This window comes from Haliotis rubra, unplaced genomic scaffold (assembly GCF_003918875.1).
Source record: "Haliotis rubra isolate DU_JTF1 unplaced genomic scaffold, ASM391887v1 Scf204, whole genome shotgun sequence".
Taxonomy (NCBI): Eukaryota; Metazoa; Mollusca; class Gastropoda; order Lepetellida; family Haliotidae; genus Haliotis; species Haliotis rubra.
Genome location: NW_025766048.1, coordinates 467,679 through 488,663, shown reverse-complemented (window position 1 = coordinate 488,663; position 20,985 = coordinate 467,679). Strand labels below are relative to the sequence as shown.

The following is a 20,985-nucleotide window of genomic DNA, read 5'->3' as shown; positions in this document are numbered from 1 at the left end:
CAGCATCGCAGTGAGGATAAGTAGTGAGTGAGTGAGTATGGTTTTACGCCGCTTTTAGCAATATTCCAGTAATATCAGGGCGGGGGACACCAGAAATGGGCTTCACACATTGTACCCATGTGGGGAATCGAACCCGGGTCTTCGGTGACCAGCGAACGCTTTAACCACTAGGCTACCCCACTGCCCCTGAGGATAAGTAAGCTTACATACTGACAATATAGGGAGCCATACAATAACACGTTGACAGCAGCATAGCACTGACTAAAGACAACTTACGTGTTGACTACGTAGAGAGCCATATGAACCATGTATGGAACCAGATGCATGTTGCTCTGCCGACCGCCGCCACCACTCTCATCACTGAAGGACTTCTCCTGGGCAAACCTCATAAGTAGCAGCTTGATATCATGTACTGTGTAGAGATGGCTGGGGTCTCGCACCCCCGTACACTCCTGTAGGTAGTTGTTGTGTCTGTGGATACAGATCAGACAGGGTGTTACTGCTTTGAACACACATCAACGCAGAATGTTTAAGGTCAAATGGTCAATGCTGCATTCAGCAATATTCCAGCACAGTGTCAACTATCAGATCTGGACCAGACAATCCTGTGATTGATACTATTTCAATAATCCATGCCATCAGAAAACGATAGCATGATGATACACAATAGCGAAGCATTTGACTTTATGGATAACAACTTCTTGTTTATTGCATACAGCTTGCGCAACTTCTAGAATGCCAATAAACAATGATGCTTTTCAATCAACCAAGTCATTTATTGGATTTAGTTGTCCCTAAGAAACAGTAAAGGCTGCTAGGAAAGAACTCGAACCAAGAATTCACACAGGAACTGTGGAAACTAAAGGTAAATTCCTATCATTAAAAGATGTGCACCAACGCCTTCAGAGCTGCCTGTGAAATACATTGAAATCTTGTACGTAAGTCCATGACCTGCTTGCCGCGATATTTTTGTTCCGGAAAACTACTGTTGGAAATATTAATTCATAGTCGAGGGACCTAACTAACAGTCAATGACCAGTAACTCTGAGGTGTTTTTAACCTGGACAATTTTGCCACAAACCATCACCTCGTATGACAACAATGAAGTAAAGTGACTACATGAACAAGGATCTCACATAAGTCACCATGATGAACCGACCTGGCGAGACAAGTGGCGAAAACTGATTCCTGGACCTGTGGTCCCCACATTGGGAGGAGTCCATTGCACTTGGTGTTGGCGTTCTGGAGTGCCGCACTCTCCCACTCCTCTCTACCCCGAGCATGTCTGGAACAGGATCTCATATGACTACTATCAACAACACACATACCTGTATCAGAATCAGACAATTAACATCACATTGCTGCATTTCTGAGAGCTAGGGTGAGGTGAGGTGAAATTGGGTTTATCGTCGTGCTTGAGAATATTTCGCTCATATGACGACATGCATGCGTGTGTATGTGTATGTGCGGCTGTTTGTACTAGCCCAGACTTAAGCTGGTTTTATAGTGCTAGCTCACTGAGATACCATGCCGCAGTGAAGCATGAATACCCCACTCAGACACATTATACTGACTCCGAGGCGACCAGTCCTTGTTGTACCCATTAATGCCGAGCGCCAGGCAGGGACCAACAAGTACCATATTTTAACGTCTTTTGGTATGACGCGGTCGGGTATCGAACCCACGACCTTCAGCTCTCCGGGCGGACGCTCTAACCACTACACCACGGAGGCGGTCGTTCACGGCTGAGAGTTCCGATTACTTCACATTCTCTGTGGTCTCTCGGACTTGAGTTACCATGGTTACACTTTACTCCTTCCTCCACATACCTAACAGCAGCAGCGTGACACTCGACGTGGATGACGTTGAAGTGGGACACGGTGGTGTAGCCCACTGACTTCCTGGTCTTGTTCTCGAACTCGTCCAGGTTTGTTCTCTTAGTGAATGTGTAGATAGCAAGTACCTGCAGGTAAAACACACTTAATCTCAAGTCAGGTTTTATGACAAATACATGCAAAACCTCAAGAGAGAATTTCAACATGGTTGATAACAGAACTCAGCACTGCTTTTTGTGAAAACTGACAGGCTGAAATAATGGACAAAAAGAATGTCTGAAATAGTTGATAACTGCACTCAGCAATGCTTTTTGTGATCACTACTAGGCTGAATGATGGAATAAAACAATGGCTGAAATGGTTGATAACAGCAGAGGGCAATATTCCAGCTATGGTGGCCTGTAAATAATCAAGTCTGGACCAGTCGATCCAGTGATCAGTATTCCGAGCAATGATCCACACCATCGTGGTACACTGACAAATCCTCTATCAATCAAGTCATTAAACCTGACCACTATGTGATCTGTTACAACCAGCAGTAGTTTCTGGGGACCTATTTTAACCCAGAATCCCTATGGTGTCTAAAGTCAAGGTGTGCAGGTGTACCTTCTGAGGCTGGTACCTGTAGCCCTCCCTACAGATGCAGCAGGTGAGGCCGGTCTCCTCCTTCAGGTCCTCCATCTGCTTCAGCACCGTGCTCTTCACAGTCACCTGCCCCTTCTCGTTCGTCTACAACAGTCAGTGGAGAGAGTTACATCAGGGAGACATACAGTAAACTGTGTTCAAAACAAATCTGAACAATGATACAGTTATTGTGTTCACAACAGAGTCTGAAAGCCATTGGGTCCTTGTCATCAACTGTAAAGATTGAGGGCGTATATTCAACTATGCGAGGAGCAAACCTCAAGCACCCCCTAATCAGCTAAAACCTGAACATTGGATATATGATTGGTCCTTGTCATCAAATGTAAAGATTGAGGGCGTATATTCAAATATGCAAGGAGCAAGCCTCAAGCACCCCCTGATCAGCTAAAACCTGAACATTGGTTATATGATAGAATGTCAGTTTGACATGGAAGGCAAGACCAGAATAAATGAAGCAGGACCATTTTCCACAAAGTGATCTTAACGCTGAGGTGATTGTAACTCCGACACTTTAACACAGGCTTACAATCCCTGTAGCACTAAGATAGCTTTGCTGAATGGCACACGTCTTTTCTTCTGGTGAAACACACGACTTGAGGTTTTGTCAAATCTTGAAGGATAATCAGGGCAAAAATGTCATCAAGGGTTCCAGGCATGCCTGCGAGACAGGATTCTCTTGCTTTTGCCTCAAGAGGGATGGGATAACCCATACCCTCTGGAAGATGCCAGATTCTACAAAACTAAGATGACAATAACTCACAAACTTAAATGTGGCTTACTGGTGTCACTGTGCTAAGACCTTTGAGGAACCAAGCCCACATCCCACTCCACAGAGTGACCCTTAGTACTAAAACATTTGCAAGTCAGTGCCAATGAGTGTTATGACTGCATTGGTTCTAAGATGCTCGCTCAGGACATTAACAACCTGAAAGGTCACCAGCTCACCGTCATCCCGAGAGCTCCAAGATGCTTCTTCCTGACGGCCATGGCTAGCCTCTTCTTCTCTGCCTTTGTCTGTTGTCGAATCTCCTCAATCTAAAACACATGGTTATGAATATTTCAGCATGGACTCATTGTACTACATCATACCTGTATTAACTCAACCCCCAAAAGGGGAATTCAGAACTGTGGTGAAATTGGTCGCATAAAGGCATTTACATTTTTACACTGAACAAATATGTTTCCAGATTTTGAAGAAAGAATGAGTTATGTGAGGGCAAATCTAGGATTCAAACCAATAACAAGCAGATGCTGGAATCTGCATCTGCATACAGCAAGCTGTAGAGACTTACACCACTGGGCCACCTTGACCCCTAGTCTTGATTCAGAACCCTGTCCATTCATGTATATAACACCCAGGTTTCCTTTGAGTTTCATTCAGCAATTCTACATCACATTTACGTAACGAGACTTTTAACGGATATTAGGGTTTCTTACCAGCAGACTAGTAGTCATATCTAACCATGCTTTGTGATTTAATAATTTACTGTTTGATGATTCTTCCAGGATTATACACCGTAATGTATGTTTCTGTAACAACATTTCACCTTTCTGGCTGCTGATTCGTTGCTCTTGAGAGCATCCAGTAGATTCTCGGCCAGCGTGCCGATGTGTTTGTCAGAGGACACCTGCTCCAGCTTGTGGAGGATGGGGATACAGCTCTCCGCTATCAGGTCCTGGGAACAGACAAAAGCACGGGTAATACACAGCCCGTTCACATTCATAATTACCACATTTGCTATACAAAATGCAATTCCCAAAATAAGCACCCATGACCAACTGCTGAACCAGTTTGTACGGAATCTTTATACTATAGTGTGTGAGGGAGAGTACACCAGTTGTACACCAGTTTTAGTAATATTCCAGCAATATCATAGTGGTGGATACCAGAAATGGGCTTCACACATTGTACCCATGTCGGAATCAAACCCGGGTCTTCAGTGGACTCCTAAACCATTAGGCTACCCCACCGCCACTGGAATCTTTATAATGACCCCAACTAAGACAAAAACATTACATGGCAGTTCATACTTTCTTAAGTACATTACATTTTTATCACAGAAAGCAATAATGAAGAGGATAAACATTTCCTAAGAGTGTTATTATGGCAAATAATCTTAGGTAAGTAGTTACCTGTGTCAGTTTGTGTTTGGTACAGAGACCAGTGAGGAGACGAAGAGCGTATCCAAGGGACTGCTTGCTGATAAACTCTTTCCATACCTCTGAGTCAGTCCTGTAACAAAATGTGGTCCTTGATTAGTACCAAACTGTTATTAGATATTTCGTTGAAGTTTTCAATGGAAACAAATGAATTTCAATGCATCGTGGTAGATCTTTGATCCAATAAGCATTGGTATTTGAACTAAACAAATCAGTATATGAGCAACAAAACAACACAAAACATGTTACAGATGAGTTTGATCCCAGGTCTGAAAACTATCTATGGAGAACAATTTGAACAAATCACTATGCAATTTACACGTCACAACAGTTAACATGGCCACCTATGGTTGTATCATACACACTACCTCATACACTACCACTACCCAATAACAGCGAGTGAGTATGGTTTTACACAACTTTTAGCAATATTCAAGCAATATTGTGGCAGAGGACACCAGAGATCGGCTTCATATGTTGTACCCATGTAACGAATCGAACCCATGATTTCCGTGTGACAGGCGAACGCTAACACCACTGGGCTACCCAAGCGACAGACATCAATAACAAGATATGAAAGACACATTTGCTTTATCTCAAGGTTAACTACCCTTCACTATAACACAATAGAGCACAGTACTGATCAGTGATGTCTCAGCTTTGCACAAACAGCACACGTATATTTGCATGTCACAAACAACACATCTGGCTGGCTTTTGTCAAAGGTATAAAGTTGACTGCTAGGACTCAAAACAATAATTACATAAAACATATATACAACTTACGCCAGGAGTGTTTTGATAGCTGGAGCATGCATGAGAATGTAGTCCACAGAACTCTGAACAACTCCGTCTTGAAGGATCAGATTTTTCAGTCGGATACCATTGGCATTGCTCTGTTGAAAACAAACATAGTCCAAATAATTGCATTAATTCATGTTGCTTCAGGCAGGAGTTTTCTGATTGGCTGGACACTCTTCTATTATTTTCAATGTACCATGCTTACAAGCGAGTAACATATTCTTTGTTACCTGCTGGGAATGACGAACTCTGGGAATTCATTTGGTACTTTGTGTAAGTAATTCTTTATCATGAATAATTAAGTCATGTATGATGTACGGAAACTACTGATGTTTTGCAAATGCAAATCGATGGAAGGGAGATAACTCTAAATTTGTTTTTCTTGTCGTCTGTTGCCGGTACTGGCTAACTGCCTAATATTCTGGTATTCCTTATCATGATCCGATACCCGTGCTTCAAACAGTTCAAAATTAACATTGAGATGTTTGGTAAGATGAATATGTTGTTGACTGGTCCCTCGGGGCCCATGGGTTGATATACCCTCTATGTTTGTTTGTTCCCTGAGACCTCATAGAGGGTACATCAACCCATGTCCCCATCATGACCAGTGAACAACTTATAATGTATCCACCCCTTATAGGTATGATGAATTGAAATCAACCAGGTTGCACACTGCAACCACCAGACCCTCAGTACATCAAACAATCATAAACATGTGGTACTAGGGACCTCTTCCGAGGTGAGACAAGGTGAAATGGGGTTGAAGAGTAGAGATAGAAATGATTGTATTTCAACTGCAATGTGTGTGTGAGTGTGCATCTGAATGGCTGCTTGTACTAATCTTGATGTTGACCTTATAGTGCTGACCCCATGATGTGCCCGCCGTAACTTAACATGGACACCCCTCAGCCGCAGTCCGACCAGTCCCTGTTTCGTTCCCTTTATGGCAAGTATTATAGATACTTGAACCAGTCCATTTGGCAGTACAATGTGACAATGATAAGAGAGTGAGTGAGTGAGTTGAGTTTTAGGCCGCACTCAGCAATATTCCAGCTATATGGCAGCAGTCTGTAACTATTCGAGTCTGGACCAGACAATCCAGTGATCAACAGCATGAGCATCGATCTGCGCAATTGGGAACCGATGACATGTGTCAACCAAGCCAGCGAGCCTGACCACTCGATCCTGTTAGTCGCCTCTCACGACAAGCATGGGTTATTGAAGGTTCATTCTAATCCGGACCTTCACGGGTCCAATCATAAGAGAGTTTCATCAGCAGAGTCATAAGGTATGCATGATAATGGATTCCTCTTACCTCAATACCGCTTGCGATTGCACAGAAACAGTCAAGGTGCACCTGTTCATCCTGGCTGTGCTCGAAGTCAAACCTAGCAGAAGAAAAGGCACATCTCATGTATAACACAATGACACAAGGAGTTGCATATGTCACCACTCTTTCAGGTGCACTAAGGCATGTTAGATCCTGACAAGGCAAAGGTAGACAACTCTGGACGTTGGGATGGGTTACACTTCACTGTTGAACAGGCCTACCGTGTCCATGTACTGTCAACAGGCCTTGGTTATGGCTTGGTATATATACAGTGCAGTAGTTGAGGAAAAACTCATGACGCAACATACAGTCCTGTCTTAATGATTAAAGATAACATTCACTGTATCTAGTAACAATTCTAAGAAAAGAAATCTGTGCATATTTGTGAAAGACATTTACAACCAATAATGCACCCTTTGGTTGTCTTTGTGTGTTATACATAGCTAACATCATGTATAGATTGTACTTACTTGTTGAAGTCGAGGTACTGCTTGAAGTGGTTGAGTAGTGCCATCATCTTGTCATCCTCACCGAAGGCCAGGAAGGGGATGAGTCTCATAAGAGCCTGCAGGACGTTGTTGTTGGCGCGGACGAAGGGGGAGTTGATGCGGCCAAGCAACATCATCAGCTGCTCCTTGTCACCACACAGTTTGGAGAATTCCTGGAGGCATGCAGTGTCCCACTGTTCAGTGTCAGTTCATACAGTGTCATATCATACAGTACAATTCTTCAGTATCAAAATTGCAGTGTTGTATCACAGTGTCATCCTACAGTGTCATATAAGACAGTATCAGGTCACACAGTGTCTTCCTGTGTAAGATTATACAGCATCACCTAGTGTCACTTCATATGGTACAATTCTTCAATATCAAGACACACAGTGTCAGATCAGTCACCCTGCAGTGTCACATTGCCAGTGTCCACAGTGTCAGATCATGTGTTATGGTCAACATTGTAGTGTCAGTATCACAACTTACTCTTAGAGCAGCTCTGAGAATGTACATCTAACAACACAATCTCTTCAAATGAAATCCGTGAAGCAATAAACATTCAGGATACATAGGATATGTTGACTTAATGCATGCTGCAGTCTTCGCTGCACCTACAACAACTCACAGTATATTGTTCGGGGGTCTGCTGACTGGCCTCAAGGAGGATGACCTCCAAGATCTGCAGGATCTGCTCTGTGATTGTCTGCCCCTTGGTGGCGCTGGTACCTCCCTCCTGCTCACTCCACAGGGCCTGCAGGAGGAAACAACAGTCAGTCAATGTTACTGTACGTCACAGTCCACAATATTCCAGCAAATCACAGCCAACTCCCTTCATATTAATTTTTTAAATTTTTGAATATTTCATCCATTTGGAAGTTGTCATTGTTTTCAGATTCATTTGCATTCTAGGTCTCAGAAACTCACCAAAAAGTACAGGTTTATTACATTCAAACAAATGAGAATCAGATGAGTCTAGGAATTGAACAACAGATAATCAGATACAGGGCGTGGCAAACAACACAAGTAGATCTGCATTGTGAAATGTAGCTTTTAAAACAACTTAGTCATGAGTGTCACTGCAACCAATCAGGAAGCATCTAAGTTGAGATGTGATACTGAGACTGACCAGATTGAGAGCACCCAGCATGATGTTGATAGTGTTCAGTTCCGGTTTGATCAGTTCCTGTCGGTTGACCTTGACATTGACAGCAAAGCCAAACAGCTTCAGGAGCACCACCATGAGTTGTTTGCCCAGAACCAGGTCCTTCACTGACGACAGTCTGAAACAAAACCATGAAAGTGACAGATAGCATCTACCGTCTTGCCATGTGCCACATTTGTTTCACCTTCCAAAACTGTATAGAATGAACAGAATGTTGCTTTAGATGCAGCCAGTTATTCCAGCTGGATCAAAGTTGCCTATATGTGTAAGAGTCCTTATGAACATGCTACAGTATCTTAGTACAAACAGTAGTACAAGACAACGAAGCCCTCTGACCCAGAATCCCTCTTGGAGAACTTGGCCCTGTACCACAACGCAATCTTGGCACTATGATCATCGAAAGCCTGTGTTAAAGTATGAAAGTTAAGAAAACCTCAGCACCAAGATTGCTTTGTGAAATAGGGTTCAGGTTCTCACCCAGATCCAACAAATGTACCATCAAAATCTCGTGACATTCACCCACCTCTCTAACATGACCTCCAGTCCACCGTTCTCGGCCAGAATGGCAGCCATCTTGAACACTTCTTCCTTGTCGATGTCCTCCTCTGCAAGCAAGGGAGACGATAAATAAGCGATTGAGTTTGGTTAAAGCTGTTTTGTATAGTATACCTCAGCTTATGTGTAACAAAGTGTAGCAGGCCATACAGGGGAAACCCACAAGCATAGGTAGGATCACAGATCTCAACCAACGACCAGCAGATTGTAGCATGACCTGGGCCCCCGTTTCACAAAGCTCTTGTAGCACTACGACTATCGTAAGTCACTGTTACAGTATAGGAAGTATGAATATTATGAGAAAAGTTACGAGATCTGAGGCTTACGAGAGCTTTGTGAAACGGGGTCCTGGATTGTGGATGCACAAATTAGAAGCCCTAACTGAGGATGTACACTTGACAAGCCATGACTATTGATACCCATGTGACTCTTGTTGTACACACCTGAGCTGTTGTCGAAGGAGTTGACCATGTCCTCAGTGGCGTCGCCCAGTAGCCCTCTCATTCTGTAGATGATTGGCATTGGCTCCCCCTGTACACAGACAATCAGATGGTCAGACACTGACCCCAGTGTGGACATCCTTACAAAGTCACAGTGTTAGATGTAGATAGCAAAACCCGATAGTAACACCCAAAGACAGCTAAACTGCTTGCAGTCTGTGTGAACAACGAACCATCCATGTAAATTCTCAAAATATCGAAATCTCCAAAGTACCTTACCTTACCTTAAATAGTATTACACATATCACTAACAAGCACAAACATACACAGACATATACTAGACCAATGAAGAACAGGACATGTTGTTTCCAAAGATGAATATAGATTTTGTTCTGATTGTTGGATCTTTACGTTTTCGGGCAACTGCAAAGAGTTCACACAGGTGGTTTGTTTGATGTAGTCTGAATTAAGAGTACAGTGGAATCTGTCTATTACGGACTGGCCTGGGACTGACTCATTTGTCTGGGCCTAGATTTTTGGAGCTCTCTTAGCGCTAAGATAGTCGTAAGTGCCATACATTAACATAGACTTACGACTTTCCTAGCGGTAAGAGAGCTTCGAAAATCTAGGCCCTGGATTATAAAGCAGTTGTGATTAGTCCATTTTGTCTGTTGCCACACATAAGCACAGAAGTCTCTCTTCGGAAACTTTTCCACCCTTTGCAGCTTGGGCTTTGTCGGATAGTGTCTTGTCGGGTAAGGCATGATAAAAAGTCCAGTTTCATCACAGTAAAACAAGACTTTCTCCATCTCATAATCACCAATTAAGCTTGGTAGGCTTGTGTTTATAGAATTAATTAGCCATTGAGAACAGGAGTAACAGAGATGTTTATTCAACGGACTGTTATTTTCGTCAGCTAACGTCCAGATTACAAAGCATTGTTCTCCTAGCAAGTTGATTGTGGGGACTGTTATTTGAGTCCGTAATGCGTAATTGAGAGAGTCCGGATTATTAGCTTTTATGATAAATTAAGAACAATTTGGCCTGGACTCAGAGATTAGTCCGGATTAAGGAGGAAACCGGTTTACAAAGAGTCCGGATTTGACAGATTCCACTGTATTCTGAAAATTTACTTCTGTTGTAATATCTGTACCCACCTCCCCATGTTCAGGCAACCAGATCTTCTTGTAAACCTCCTTCACAGGCAGATCCAGGCTGATTATCTTCTTGTTCACCAGCAGCTGAAACACAACATTGGGTATTGGATCAACCATGTGATTAAGACCACCCAATCAACATTCCAGGCAAGATTTGCTTGGTAAACAGGGGATGTGGTCCTGACACTAGCCACATGTAAGATCCAGTTACGAGATACTTGGGAAAATATAACAAGGACAGTGTGTGACAAGGGCTAAGGTGAGGCAGTGTTTCGATGTTATTGTGAAAACAGTATCATGCATATGGTGCTGATAAACAATGAAACAAATCAAACAAACCAGAGGTTGATAGCATGAGCAAAGACTCTGGCCATGCCATGAAATTTCCCCATCTCTTTCAACAACATAATATCTTAACAGGAATGACTTGCATTAGATATTGTACCAGTACCAACACTCACCTCCATCCCAGTGTCATCTTCCAACAGAGCAACCAACTCACAGTCTGCAAGAAGCCAAACAATTCAGATTAAATCAAATTCTATAATAACACTGATTAAAACAAAATCAACAAACCATACGGTAATGTTCCTATTTTATAAAAATCTAGAAAAACTTAAAATGTAATCCCTTCATGGTTATAACAATTTAGCATGAAAGACCAGGGTCAGTGGAACACCCCTAACGTCCAAATTTCAAGATTTAGGGTCAAATTCACAATAGTAATCACTCCTGTGTCTCTAACACAGTCTGTCGAATCTCACCTTGACAGATCTTGTTTTTGATGTCTCTCATGAGTGGTCCCATTCCAGGCTCGTTAGAACTGTATGGGTTACCCAGCATCCTCCCCTGCAGGAAGTCCTCTTGTTGAGGGTCTTTCTCCAGAATCATGAAGAATTCCGCAACATCATTCTCCTCCTGGTAATCATAAATAAAGTATTAGCGAAGATATACAGAATGCTGTTTCAGGCAACTGATTCCTTTCACAGTGTTCCTTATTTGCTTTCACTCAGTATATTATCCCTGAGTACAGAGTAATCTGGGACTATATCCGACAAGCGTTCTCATTATACATGTCATAACATACTTATCTTGACTCATACTATGACGACTGTCATTTCGGGGTCAAGGGTGGTGTTGTACAAAACAACCTTAGTGGTAAGACTACCTTAAGTCTGTGTTACGGTGTGGGAGTTATGGTCATTTTAGCGCTAAGATCACTTTGTACAACGACATCCTGTTCCACAAGATATCTTAGTGATAGGTTTTGGTAAGTTTATGTCAAAGTATTGGTGTTTGGATCGCCTTAGTGCTAAGATCGTTTCGTGGAACCGGACTCTTGAACTGGTATAACGGTTTATATGAGTGAAAACGTGGCAACGAACAGCCCAGGTATGTCTAATTGCTCCCGTATCTTCACATAAAAGTGTGACATTAACAGTCATAAGACCTAAGGAACCCAGATGCTTCAACATAGACTATATTCTTAACAGGAAGATAACTTTGAGGACCAGACCATGGCAGGTGCTTGATTCACAGGCTATTCCCACACTTTTTCCTTGTCTTTCCTGCTTTGAACCTACCGGGTAGATGATGCTACAGAGTCTCTCGAAGATGAAGACAGGTGAACGGTTGTCCTTGAGGGGGTACTTCTTGACTGTCTGCACACACACAGCCATAAACTCTTTTGTCTCACTGTCAGTGCCTGTAACAGATTGGACCATAGATATGACAAGAATATTGTGTTAGCTGGACTAAACAGGCCTCAATCAATCTATTCCCTGTGAAGGGTAAACATCTGACTAAAGTAGACTATATTTTTAGCTGTGAGTGAGGCAGTTTTCTGATTTCCGTTTGGTGAAGTCTTGTGTGTGAGCTGAGGCAGTCATAGTAATAGTAATAGTAAGCTTATATATGGCGCTCATATCCAGGCACATTGCCTGCTCACGGCGCTATGTACTTTACTATTTCCGGTCATAGGACACTATCGTACTTTCCTATACTTTTTCAACTCCCTGGGGATCATACAGCAATACTGCCTGTTAGGCGCAATGAACTAAACACTCACATTGCCAGCACATCCTCACGGTTACCCATTTTACAATGTTGATCTTAGTATCTTGTCCAAGGACACTACACAAATGTGCCCACCTCAGGACCTGAACCTAGGTGCCTCCACCGAGGATCTACATTACCTGAGGTGAGTCAGTGTTCTGTGTAGGTTGAGTCAGTGTCGTGTGAAATGTGAGTCAGTGTTCTGTGTAGGTTGAGTCAGTGTCTTGTGATATGTGAGTCAGTGTACTGTGTAGGTTGAGTCAGTGTCGTGTGATATGTGAGTCAGTGTTCTGTGTAGGTTGAGTCAGTGTCGTGTGATATGTGAGGCAGTGTACTGTGTAGGTTGAGTCAGTGTCGTGTGATATGTGAGTCAGTGTACTGTGTAGGTTGAGTCAGTGTCGTGTGATATGTGAGTCAGTGTCGTGTGATATGTGAGTCAGTGTACTGTGTAGGTTGAGTCAGTGTCGTGTGATATGTGAGTCAGTGTACTGGGTAGATTGAGTCAGTGTCGTGTTATAAGTGAGTCAGTGTTCTGTGCAGGTTGAGTCAGTGTCGTGTGATATGTGAGTCAGTGTTCTGTGTAGGTTGAGTCAGTGTTCTGTGTACGTTGAGTCAGTGTCATGTGATATGTGAATCAGTGTACTGTGCAGGTTGAGTCGGTGTTGTGTGATATGTGAGTCAGTGTCGTGTGATATGTGAGTCAGTGTTCTGTGTAGGTTGAGTCAGTGTCGTGTGATATGTGAGTCAGTGTACTGTGTAGGTTGAGTCAGTGTCGTGTGATATGTGAGTCAGTGTCGTGTGATATGTGAGTCAGTGTACTGTGTAGGTTGAGTCAGTGTCGTGTGATATGTGAGTCAGTGTACTGGGTAGATTGAGTCAGTGTCGTGTTATAAGTGAGTCAGTGTTCTGTGTAGGTTGAGTCAGTGTCGTGTGATATGTGAGTCAGTGTTCTGTGTAGGTTGAGTCAGTGTTCTGTGCAGGTTGAGTCAGTGTCGTGTGATATGTGAGTCAGTGTTCTGTGCAGGTTGTGTCAGTGTCGTGTGATATGTGAGTCAGTGTTCTGTGTAGGTTGAGTCAGTGTCGTGTTATATGTGAATCAGTGTTCTGTGTAGGTTGAGTCAGTGTACTGTGATATGTGAGTCAGTGTTCTGTGTAGGTTGAGTCAGTGTACTGTGTAGGTTGAGTCAGTGTCGTGTGATATGTGAGTCAGTGTTCTGTGTAGGTTGAGACAGTGTTCTGTGTAGGTTGAGTCAGTGTGGTGTTATATGTGAGTCAGTGTTCTGTGTAGGTTGAGTCAGTGTCGTGTGATATGTGAGTCAGTGTTCTGTGTAGGTTGAGTCAGTGTCGTGTGATATGTGAGGCAGTGTACTGTGTAGGTTGAGTCAGTGTCGTGTTATATGTGAGTCAGTGTTCTGTGCAGGTTGAGTCAGTGTCGTGTGATATGTGAGTCAGTGTTCTGTGCAGGTTGAGTCAGTGTCGTGTGATATGTGAGTCAGTGTTCTGTGCAGGTTGTGTCAGTGTCGTGTGATATGTGAGTCAGTGTTCTGTGTAGGTTGAGTCAGTGTCATGTTATATGTGAATCAGTGTTCTGTGTAGATTGAGTCAGTGGCAGGTGATATGTGAGTCAGTGAACTGTGTAGGTTGAGTCAGTGTCGTGTGATATGTGAGTCAGTGTCGTGTGAAATGTTAGTCACTGTTCTGTGTAGGTTGAGTCAGTGTCGTGTGATATGTGAGGCAGTGTACTGTGTATCATGAGCAACCAGTGTCCTGAGATTACTTGTAGTTAACCACCATCTTCTGTTTCAGGTAAACCGGTGTTGCGTGTGTGGTGATTCACTAGTATTCTGTGATTACCTGTGGTGAGTTCCTCTAGCAGCTCCAGCAGCTTCTCCTGGGTCTCATCGATGAGCTTGGTGCGCTGCACGACCAGCTTCCGCAGCGACAGGTAGCCGTTGAGGATGTAGCCCACCAGGCGGTTCTTGTAGTGCTGCTTCAGCATCTCCTGCTCCACAAACATGGACAGCAGCTCTGTGGATGAGGACTCACATCAAACTACTTCCATCTGCCACACTTGATGAGAATGACAGCAGTCTAACTACATGTTAAGCTTAACAGTCGAACTTACAAACACCCTAAAAAACTATCTAGTCTTGTCTGATTAAGGCGTTTGGAATATAACTTAAACACAAACATGGACAGCAGCTCTGTGGATGAGGACACACATCAAACTACTTCCATCTGCCACACTTGATGAGAACGACAGCAGTCTAACTGTATGTGAAGATTAACTATCCACTTTTCAAGCTTTCTCCAAAACCTTTTTAGTTCTGTCGGACTCATGCGATTTGGGATACTACACAACACAAACGTTTAGCAGAGCTTACAAGGATATAAAGAGGGAAGTCTTAACTGGACAAGTGGACTGAAATCTAAAGTTGTTGTGTAACGCCGCACTCAGCAATATTCCAGCTGTATGGCAGTCTGAATGAGAGACATTCTAGCAGGGTTTATATTGAGAAATATGTGTGCATTACTTTCATTTTGTCCATTTACAACTATATAGTAAACTTAGGAATCAGGGCCTAGATTTTCGAAACTCTCTTACGCTAAGATAGTCGTAAGTTAATGTTAATGCATGGCACTTACGACTATCTTAGCGTTAAGAGAGCTTCGAAAATATAGCCCTGGAGTTTAATGCTGGGTAGATAGCTCTCCACTACCTGATTACACTACATGACTTATTTTTAAGACTGAATGAAGCACCAAATGTTGTTTGTTCATGGTTGCCAACCTACCTGTAAGGGACTTGAGAGCAAAGCCTTGAGCCAGGTCTGAACTGAGAGTTGTTTCTTCCAGATATTCAAGATGTTCTACTTCCTGAAAGAAATTACAATCATACAATTGAAAAACAAATACAACAATAAACAGCGTAAACTCTAAACAGTGCCCTTTTCATTACACATGTCTACACTGCAACCACTTGCAATATGGCCACATCCTGGCTATCTTTCTTGCACATTATCTTCACCCATCAGCATAATTGGTTGGTTGGTTGTTGTTAAATGATGAATTCAGCAATATTCAAGCTATATGGCGGAGAGTCTGTAAATAATCGAGTCTGGACCAGACAATCCAGTGATTAATAGCATGAGCATTAATCTACACAATTTGGATATGATGACATGTTTCAACCAAGTCAGCAAGCCTGACCACCAGAACCCAGTTAGCCTCCTCTTACGACAAGCATGAGTTGCTGGAGACCAACTCTAACCCAGATCTTCATGGGTCCCATGAGAAATACTTACCCTGGTGATGAGGTCCCCCAGGTGCAGCAGCACCCCCTTGATGGCCAGGTAGAACTTCCAGTAGTCGGGGATGATGAGTCTCTTGTACATACACAGGAAGTCACTGGCACACTCCCCGCTCCTCCCAACCTCATCCAGGCACCTGACACAGCATCAGGATAGGATGATGTAGTAAATGGGCATATATATACATGTATCATGATGTGCGAGCTGAATATGGGGTGGATCCTTAGGATGTAGGGCACAGATGGTTATAAGAAGTAAATGGTGTTCTTGAACACACAAATACAATTTGTCAAGTGGCATGATTACAGAGGCCTGGTCAGTAAAGGATCGAGTGACCTGACATCCTGATAAAGGACCCTACCCCTTCAATTGGTCAGTAAATGACCAAGTGTCCATAATCTGCAATCACACAGTACTTGAAGAAAAGTGTCAAAAAGCAATGATTATGCACAACCACCACCCGTACACAGGTAAACAAATAGTAAAACATCAATAAACAAGCACTACACCATTAGCCACATTCTACAGTGAATCAGTAAATGATCAAATGTCCACACCCTATAATCAAGACCTACACCCCACCTACACTGGTCAGTCAGCCTGCAGTCAGGCACTACCCTACCCCCTACACTGTTCAGCAAATAGTCCTCACTTTGTGATCAGCCCCACAATACTACACTACCCACCCAACCAATACACTGTTCAGCAAATAGTCCTCACTTTGTGATGAGCCCCCAACCACTACACTACCCACTCACCCAATACACTGTTCAGCAAATAGTCCACACCCTGTATTCAACCCCAACAACTTAAGTAGCCAAGACCTTCAGTTATTCACCAAATGCTCCTCACCCTGTGATCATGTCCATGACCTCTCTCCTTCGGCTGGGCACCTGAGCGATGGCCTCGATGATGCTGCAGGCAGTCTGTCGAGCGGAGCGGGAAGATGGGGAGAACATGGCCTGCTGCAACCAGGTGTTCTGAGTCAGCTTCAGCGTGATGGCCGGCGTTTTCCACATCTTCTGCTGCCACCTCATCCCATACTTCTCCATCAGGTAGCGAGCACGGACCTCTTTCTTCTCCTCCTCCTTCTTTGTCTCTGTCTCCTCAGTGACAGCTGGACAGTCATCGTTTTAATAAGCAATTGAACTCAGAGAGTTGGTTTTAACTCCTATTTAAACAACACAACATTACAGCATGCCAGCTTTATGTGGGAGGCAAACAGTGAGAGGATACAAGTCTCAGATATTCAACCCATTTGTGAAATTCAAGCAAGACAGTTGTAGTTTCAAGACTGTTTACAATCTGTGTCCCCCAAAATAACATAGAAACATCAAAGGGACTCACCTCTCCGAGGCAGCCTCTTCCTCCACTGACAGTACGAGTAGCGAGGGTCTCCAGCTAGCCACTGCTTCACATCCATGTGGAACTTGGCGGCAACAGGTACTCACTGATCCCAGCCTCACAGCCCTCCTGTAAAGGGATGATTGTAACGGCTTCACATTTGTCTTGAAGTAGCATGTTTCTGGTTTAAATGTTTCACTATTTAATCAACTTGGATCAAGCCTACTGGGCTACCATTGAGTACTGAAATCTACTTAAAATCTTGTCTGTTGTGTACTTAGCCAATTGGAAATCCTCAACTGGTATTACTATCTTTATGTAAGCAATATATTGGTATTTTGTAGCTTGAGGCACACATTTCCAACCCCGTCATTTTTTGGTGGATTTAGCATGTGCATCATTAAATAGGACATTACATAACACTCTTCTCAAGAGGGATATGTTTACATAGTTTTTGGAGTTTAATCTACAGCATGCTATCTTTTATTGTGAACAACTCTGTGCTCAGCAGATGGAAAATAACAGCTCCTGCTGGATGATTTTCTGTAGGAGGAGAAGCTGTACAACAATTTTAAAAGTCAGGGCCTAGATTTTCGAAGCTCTATTAAAGCTAAGATAGTAATAAGTGCCATACATTAACATTAGCTTATGACTATCTAACTCTAAGAGAGCTAAACAAATCTAGGCCCTGGTGAAGAATATTGGATAAAAGTTCTTTACAATAAAAACCCTAAACTCACCCTTTTCTTGAAGATGACGCCATCATTTCTGACAAGACTCTGCAGGATACGGAGACAGGGCAGTGTGATGCTCTCCATGATGACAGGGCTCTTGATGTGCATCCCCATCAGGAACAGCCGCATCACTGGGGGTATGAGGGAGGAGTGAGTGAGTGAGTTTAATACCACCACAACATTCTGGCATGTCAGAGGAATGCTCTTCTGCACAGTGAAACACTAAGTTTCAGGCAAATTGGCCAAATGTGACTCCAATGCTGGAAGCATCACAGATCCCCTTATTCAGTTTACAGAAGACACACAAAAATTCACTACATTAAGAACTATTCACTGTCATTAACAACTATTCGAATGATACCACTATGAGTAAGTCTTTCACCTTTGCTGATTTTCTTAGATGTGGGTCACTACTATTACACAATTCAGTTATGTGAAAATTTCATTTAAGGTCACAGACTGGCTCTTTGTTTGTTTTACAATAATGTTATGCACATGCATGTCTTGTTCATTGTGTCTCTCTGTACCCTGACAGCAACAGATGTTGTTCATACTATCAACCCCTGGGTCATCTAGACAGTGATTGATGTCATGAGCAACAGGTCCATACAGACCAGGGGTTGACATTGAGAGCTGCACCCAGGGTTGGTGACTCATCACATGTTACTCTGGCTAGAGACATACCACATCTCACTCTCTGTTCCCAGCAGGTGTCGTCCTGATTGAGGGAGCTGGCAAGTAGCAGGATCTCGTGCCTCACTGATGAACCCTGCAACAACACAATCAACTTATCATCTGGTACACATTTACAGAAGTATGTAAGGCTCTTTAAGGCCCATGTTGAACCTAAAGCTGATTACTTAATTTGAGGCAGTGATATAAAACTCGCTGTCACAAGATGGTCTGGTCAAGATGTGGTCCCATGCATACAAAGTCTGTCTCATGATGAGAGTGGGTGAGTTGAGTTTTACGCCGCACTCAGCAATCTTCCTGCTATATGGCGGCGGTCTGTAAATAATCGGATCTGGACCAGACAATCCGGGGATCAACAGCATGAACATCGATCTACGCAATTGGGAACCGATGACATGTGTCAACCAAGTCAGAGAGCCTGACCACCCGATCCTGTTAGTCGCCTCTTACGACAAGCATGGGTTACTGAAGGTTCATTCTAACCCGGACCTTCACGGGTCTTCTCATGATAATGTCAAGTGAACAAATCATAAATGTTATCACTTGACACAGTATTCTTGTTTTTAGTTAATGTTTGCCCCTTTACTGTTGGCACATGTTTGATCTTAATTGTTAGGGTTAGATTAGGGATAATCAGCAGTGAAAGGTGGTCTTCCTTGATGGCAGCAATGAGAACCTTGCACATACGAATTCAATGTGAGGCCTACCAGGTCAGGGTTGGACTGATGTCCCTTGATGGCAGCAGTGATCCTGGTCATAATGAGGTTGTTCATCTCCTCCGTGCCCCGGCGGTTGTCCTTGGTCAGCAGACACAGCAGTGAGCGCACCTCATTGCGGACAGGCAGGGTGCCGTGACGCAGGTTGTAGTCAATCAGTTGCTGGATCATTCCCTGGCAGAGACCATCTCCAATGTTTCATCACATACATACAGACATGGAATGACTTAATCAGTATGGACTTACCTTTCTTTCCCACCATTTGTCTGAATCCATTATCTTGTAAAATAATTTTCAATCAGGAATCAAGCTTAGATGATAACAACTTAACCAAACCTGCAGAGGTTTTCAATTCTTTGAAGAGAGTCGTCCTTGGGGTACATATTATGCATTTTCCGGCTGAAAAATGTCCTGTGACAGTTGTATCAATGTTTTTTGAATAAAAAGATTGTACAATAAATAAACTCTTTTATTTATTATACGGACCCTACCTCACGGAGTTACCTCCCTTAGAGCATGCGCACCAACTGGGTAGGCTCCTAGACCCGTATCATCATTCCTTCTGCTGAATTCTTATCAGTGAACAGAATTCTTGGGGAGGTGGGAGGCCCTACCCCAAGGGCGACTCTCTTCAAAGAATTGAAAACCTCTGCAGGTTTGGTTAATTCTTTTTCAGAGATCGTCCTTGGGGTACATATTATGCATAAACACAGACTCCCAAAGACCGGAGGCCAGGGAGGAGGAATTCTGTCCAAGCACACTCAAAATATAGCGTCATTATCATGGAAAAAAATTGAACAGAGCGCCATAACACTCACCTGTCACTCGACCCAGTTTAAGCTTCAGCGAGAGGCATTATGGAGAGGAACTGACAGGGAGGATTTGTGCTCAAAGGCGACCTCTAGCATAATGAGACATTGCGTGAGTGCGAATATCAACGAAATCCGACCCACTAAGTGGCTTCTTTCATGAGAGCACCCCGTGAGGGAAAACAAAATACCACTCACTAACGATACAGTAACTCCGTAGAAGTCGAAAGGGGTACAGGTTCTCTGAGTGAGCTCACATTAGCAGACATGTCAATAATGGAATCTTATTGTACAGTAGCGTCAAAACAAACCAATAAACCAAGACTCACTCGGTCAGGGTGGCAGGACACTGTCCACTGGAGAGAACAATCTGACCAAAGTTTGCACGACACGGGAATCGTATCGAGCTGATAATGGCATATAAGCGTGCTTAGCGGCGGCTCCAAATAAGCGGCGGAGCAGATCTCTTCAATGGGAGTGCCGATGCAAAGCTTTTGATGCGGCTACTGCCCTGACCGAGTGAGCCTTCAACCCCTCAGGGGGAGGCTTGCCCTTAGCCTGATAAGCGGCACAAATACACGATACTAGCCAGCGAGACAAAGTCTGCTTGCTCGCTGGCAGACCAGCCTTCCACCGTAACAACAGAACAGCTGGGTACCGATGCACGGATCCCCTGCGTTCGTTTGAGATACACTTTGGCGTCTTCACGGACATCCAGCGGGTGAGTGCTCAGGAGTGGTCCCGATGT

The 20,985-nt window shown here is 43.5% G+C and overlaps 1 protein-coding gene across 1 annotated transcript in view; it reads right to left on the bottom strand.

The window, feature by feature from the left end:
• LOC124275905 (E3 ubiquitin-protein ligase UBR4-like) overlaps window positions 1–20,985 on the bottom strand; it is a 171,897-nt gene that overhangs the window by 19,419 nt on the left and 131,493 nt on the right. Inside the window, 26 exon segments of the mRNA XM_046711589.1 lie at window positions 277–471; window positions 1,160–1,285; window positions 1,830–1,963; window positions 2,442–2,564; window positions 3,426–3,515; window positions 4,028–4,156; window positions 4,614–4,713; window positions 5,426–5,535; window positions 6,756–6,828; window positions 7,241–7,431; window positions 7,887–8,012; window positions 8,388–8,541; window positions 8,947–9,028; window positions 9,422–9,509; window positions 10,576–10,659; window positions 11,037–11,080; window positions 11,340–11,493; window positions 12,159–12,280; window positions 14,485–14,658; window positions 15,426–15,507; window positions 15,936–16,077; window positions 16,794–17,058; window positions 17,289–17,402; window positions 18,022–18,150; window positions 18,704–18,788; window positions 19,420–19,602. Of these exon segments, the coding sequence (XP_046567545.1) occupies window positions 277–471; window positions 1,160–1,285; window positions 1,830–1,963; window positions 2,442–2,564; window positions 3,426–3,515; window positions 4,028–4,156; window positions 4,614–4,713; window positions 5,426–5,535; window positions 6,756–6,828; window positions 7,241–7,431; window positions 7,887–8,012; window positions 8,388–8,541; window positions 8,947–9,028; window positions 9,422–9,509; window positions 10,576–10,659; window positions 11,037–11,080; window positions 11,340–11,493; window positions 12,159–12,280; window positions 14,485–14,658; window positions 15,426–15,507; window positions 15,936–16,077; window positions 16,794–17,058; window positions 17,289–17,402; window positions 18,022–18,150; window positions 18,704–18,788; window positions 19,420–19,602 (3,299 nt within the window).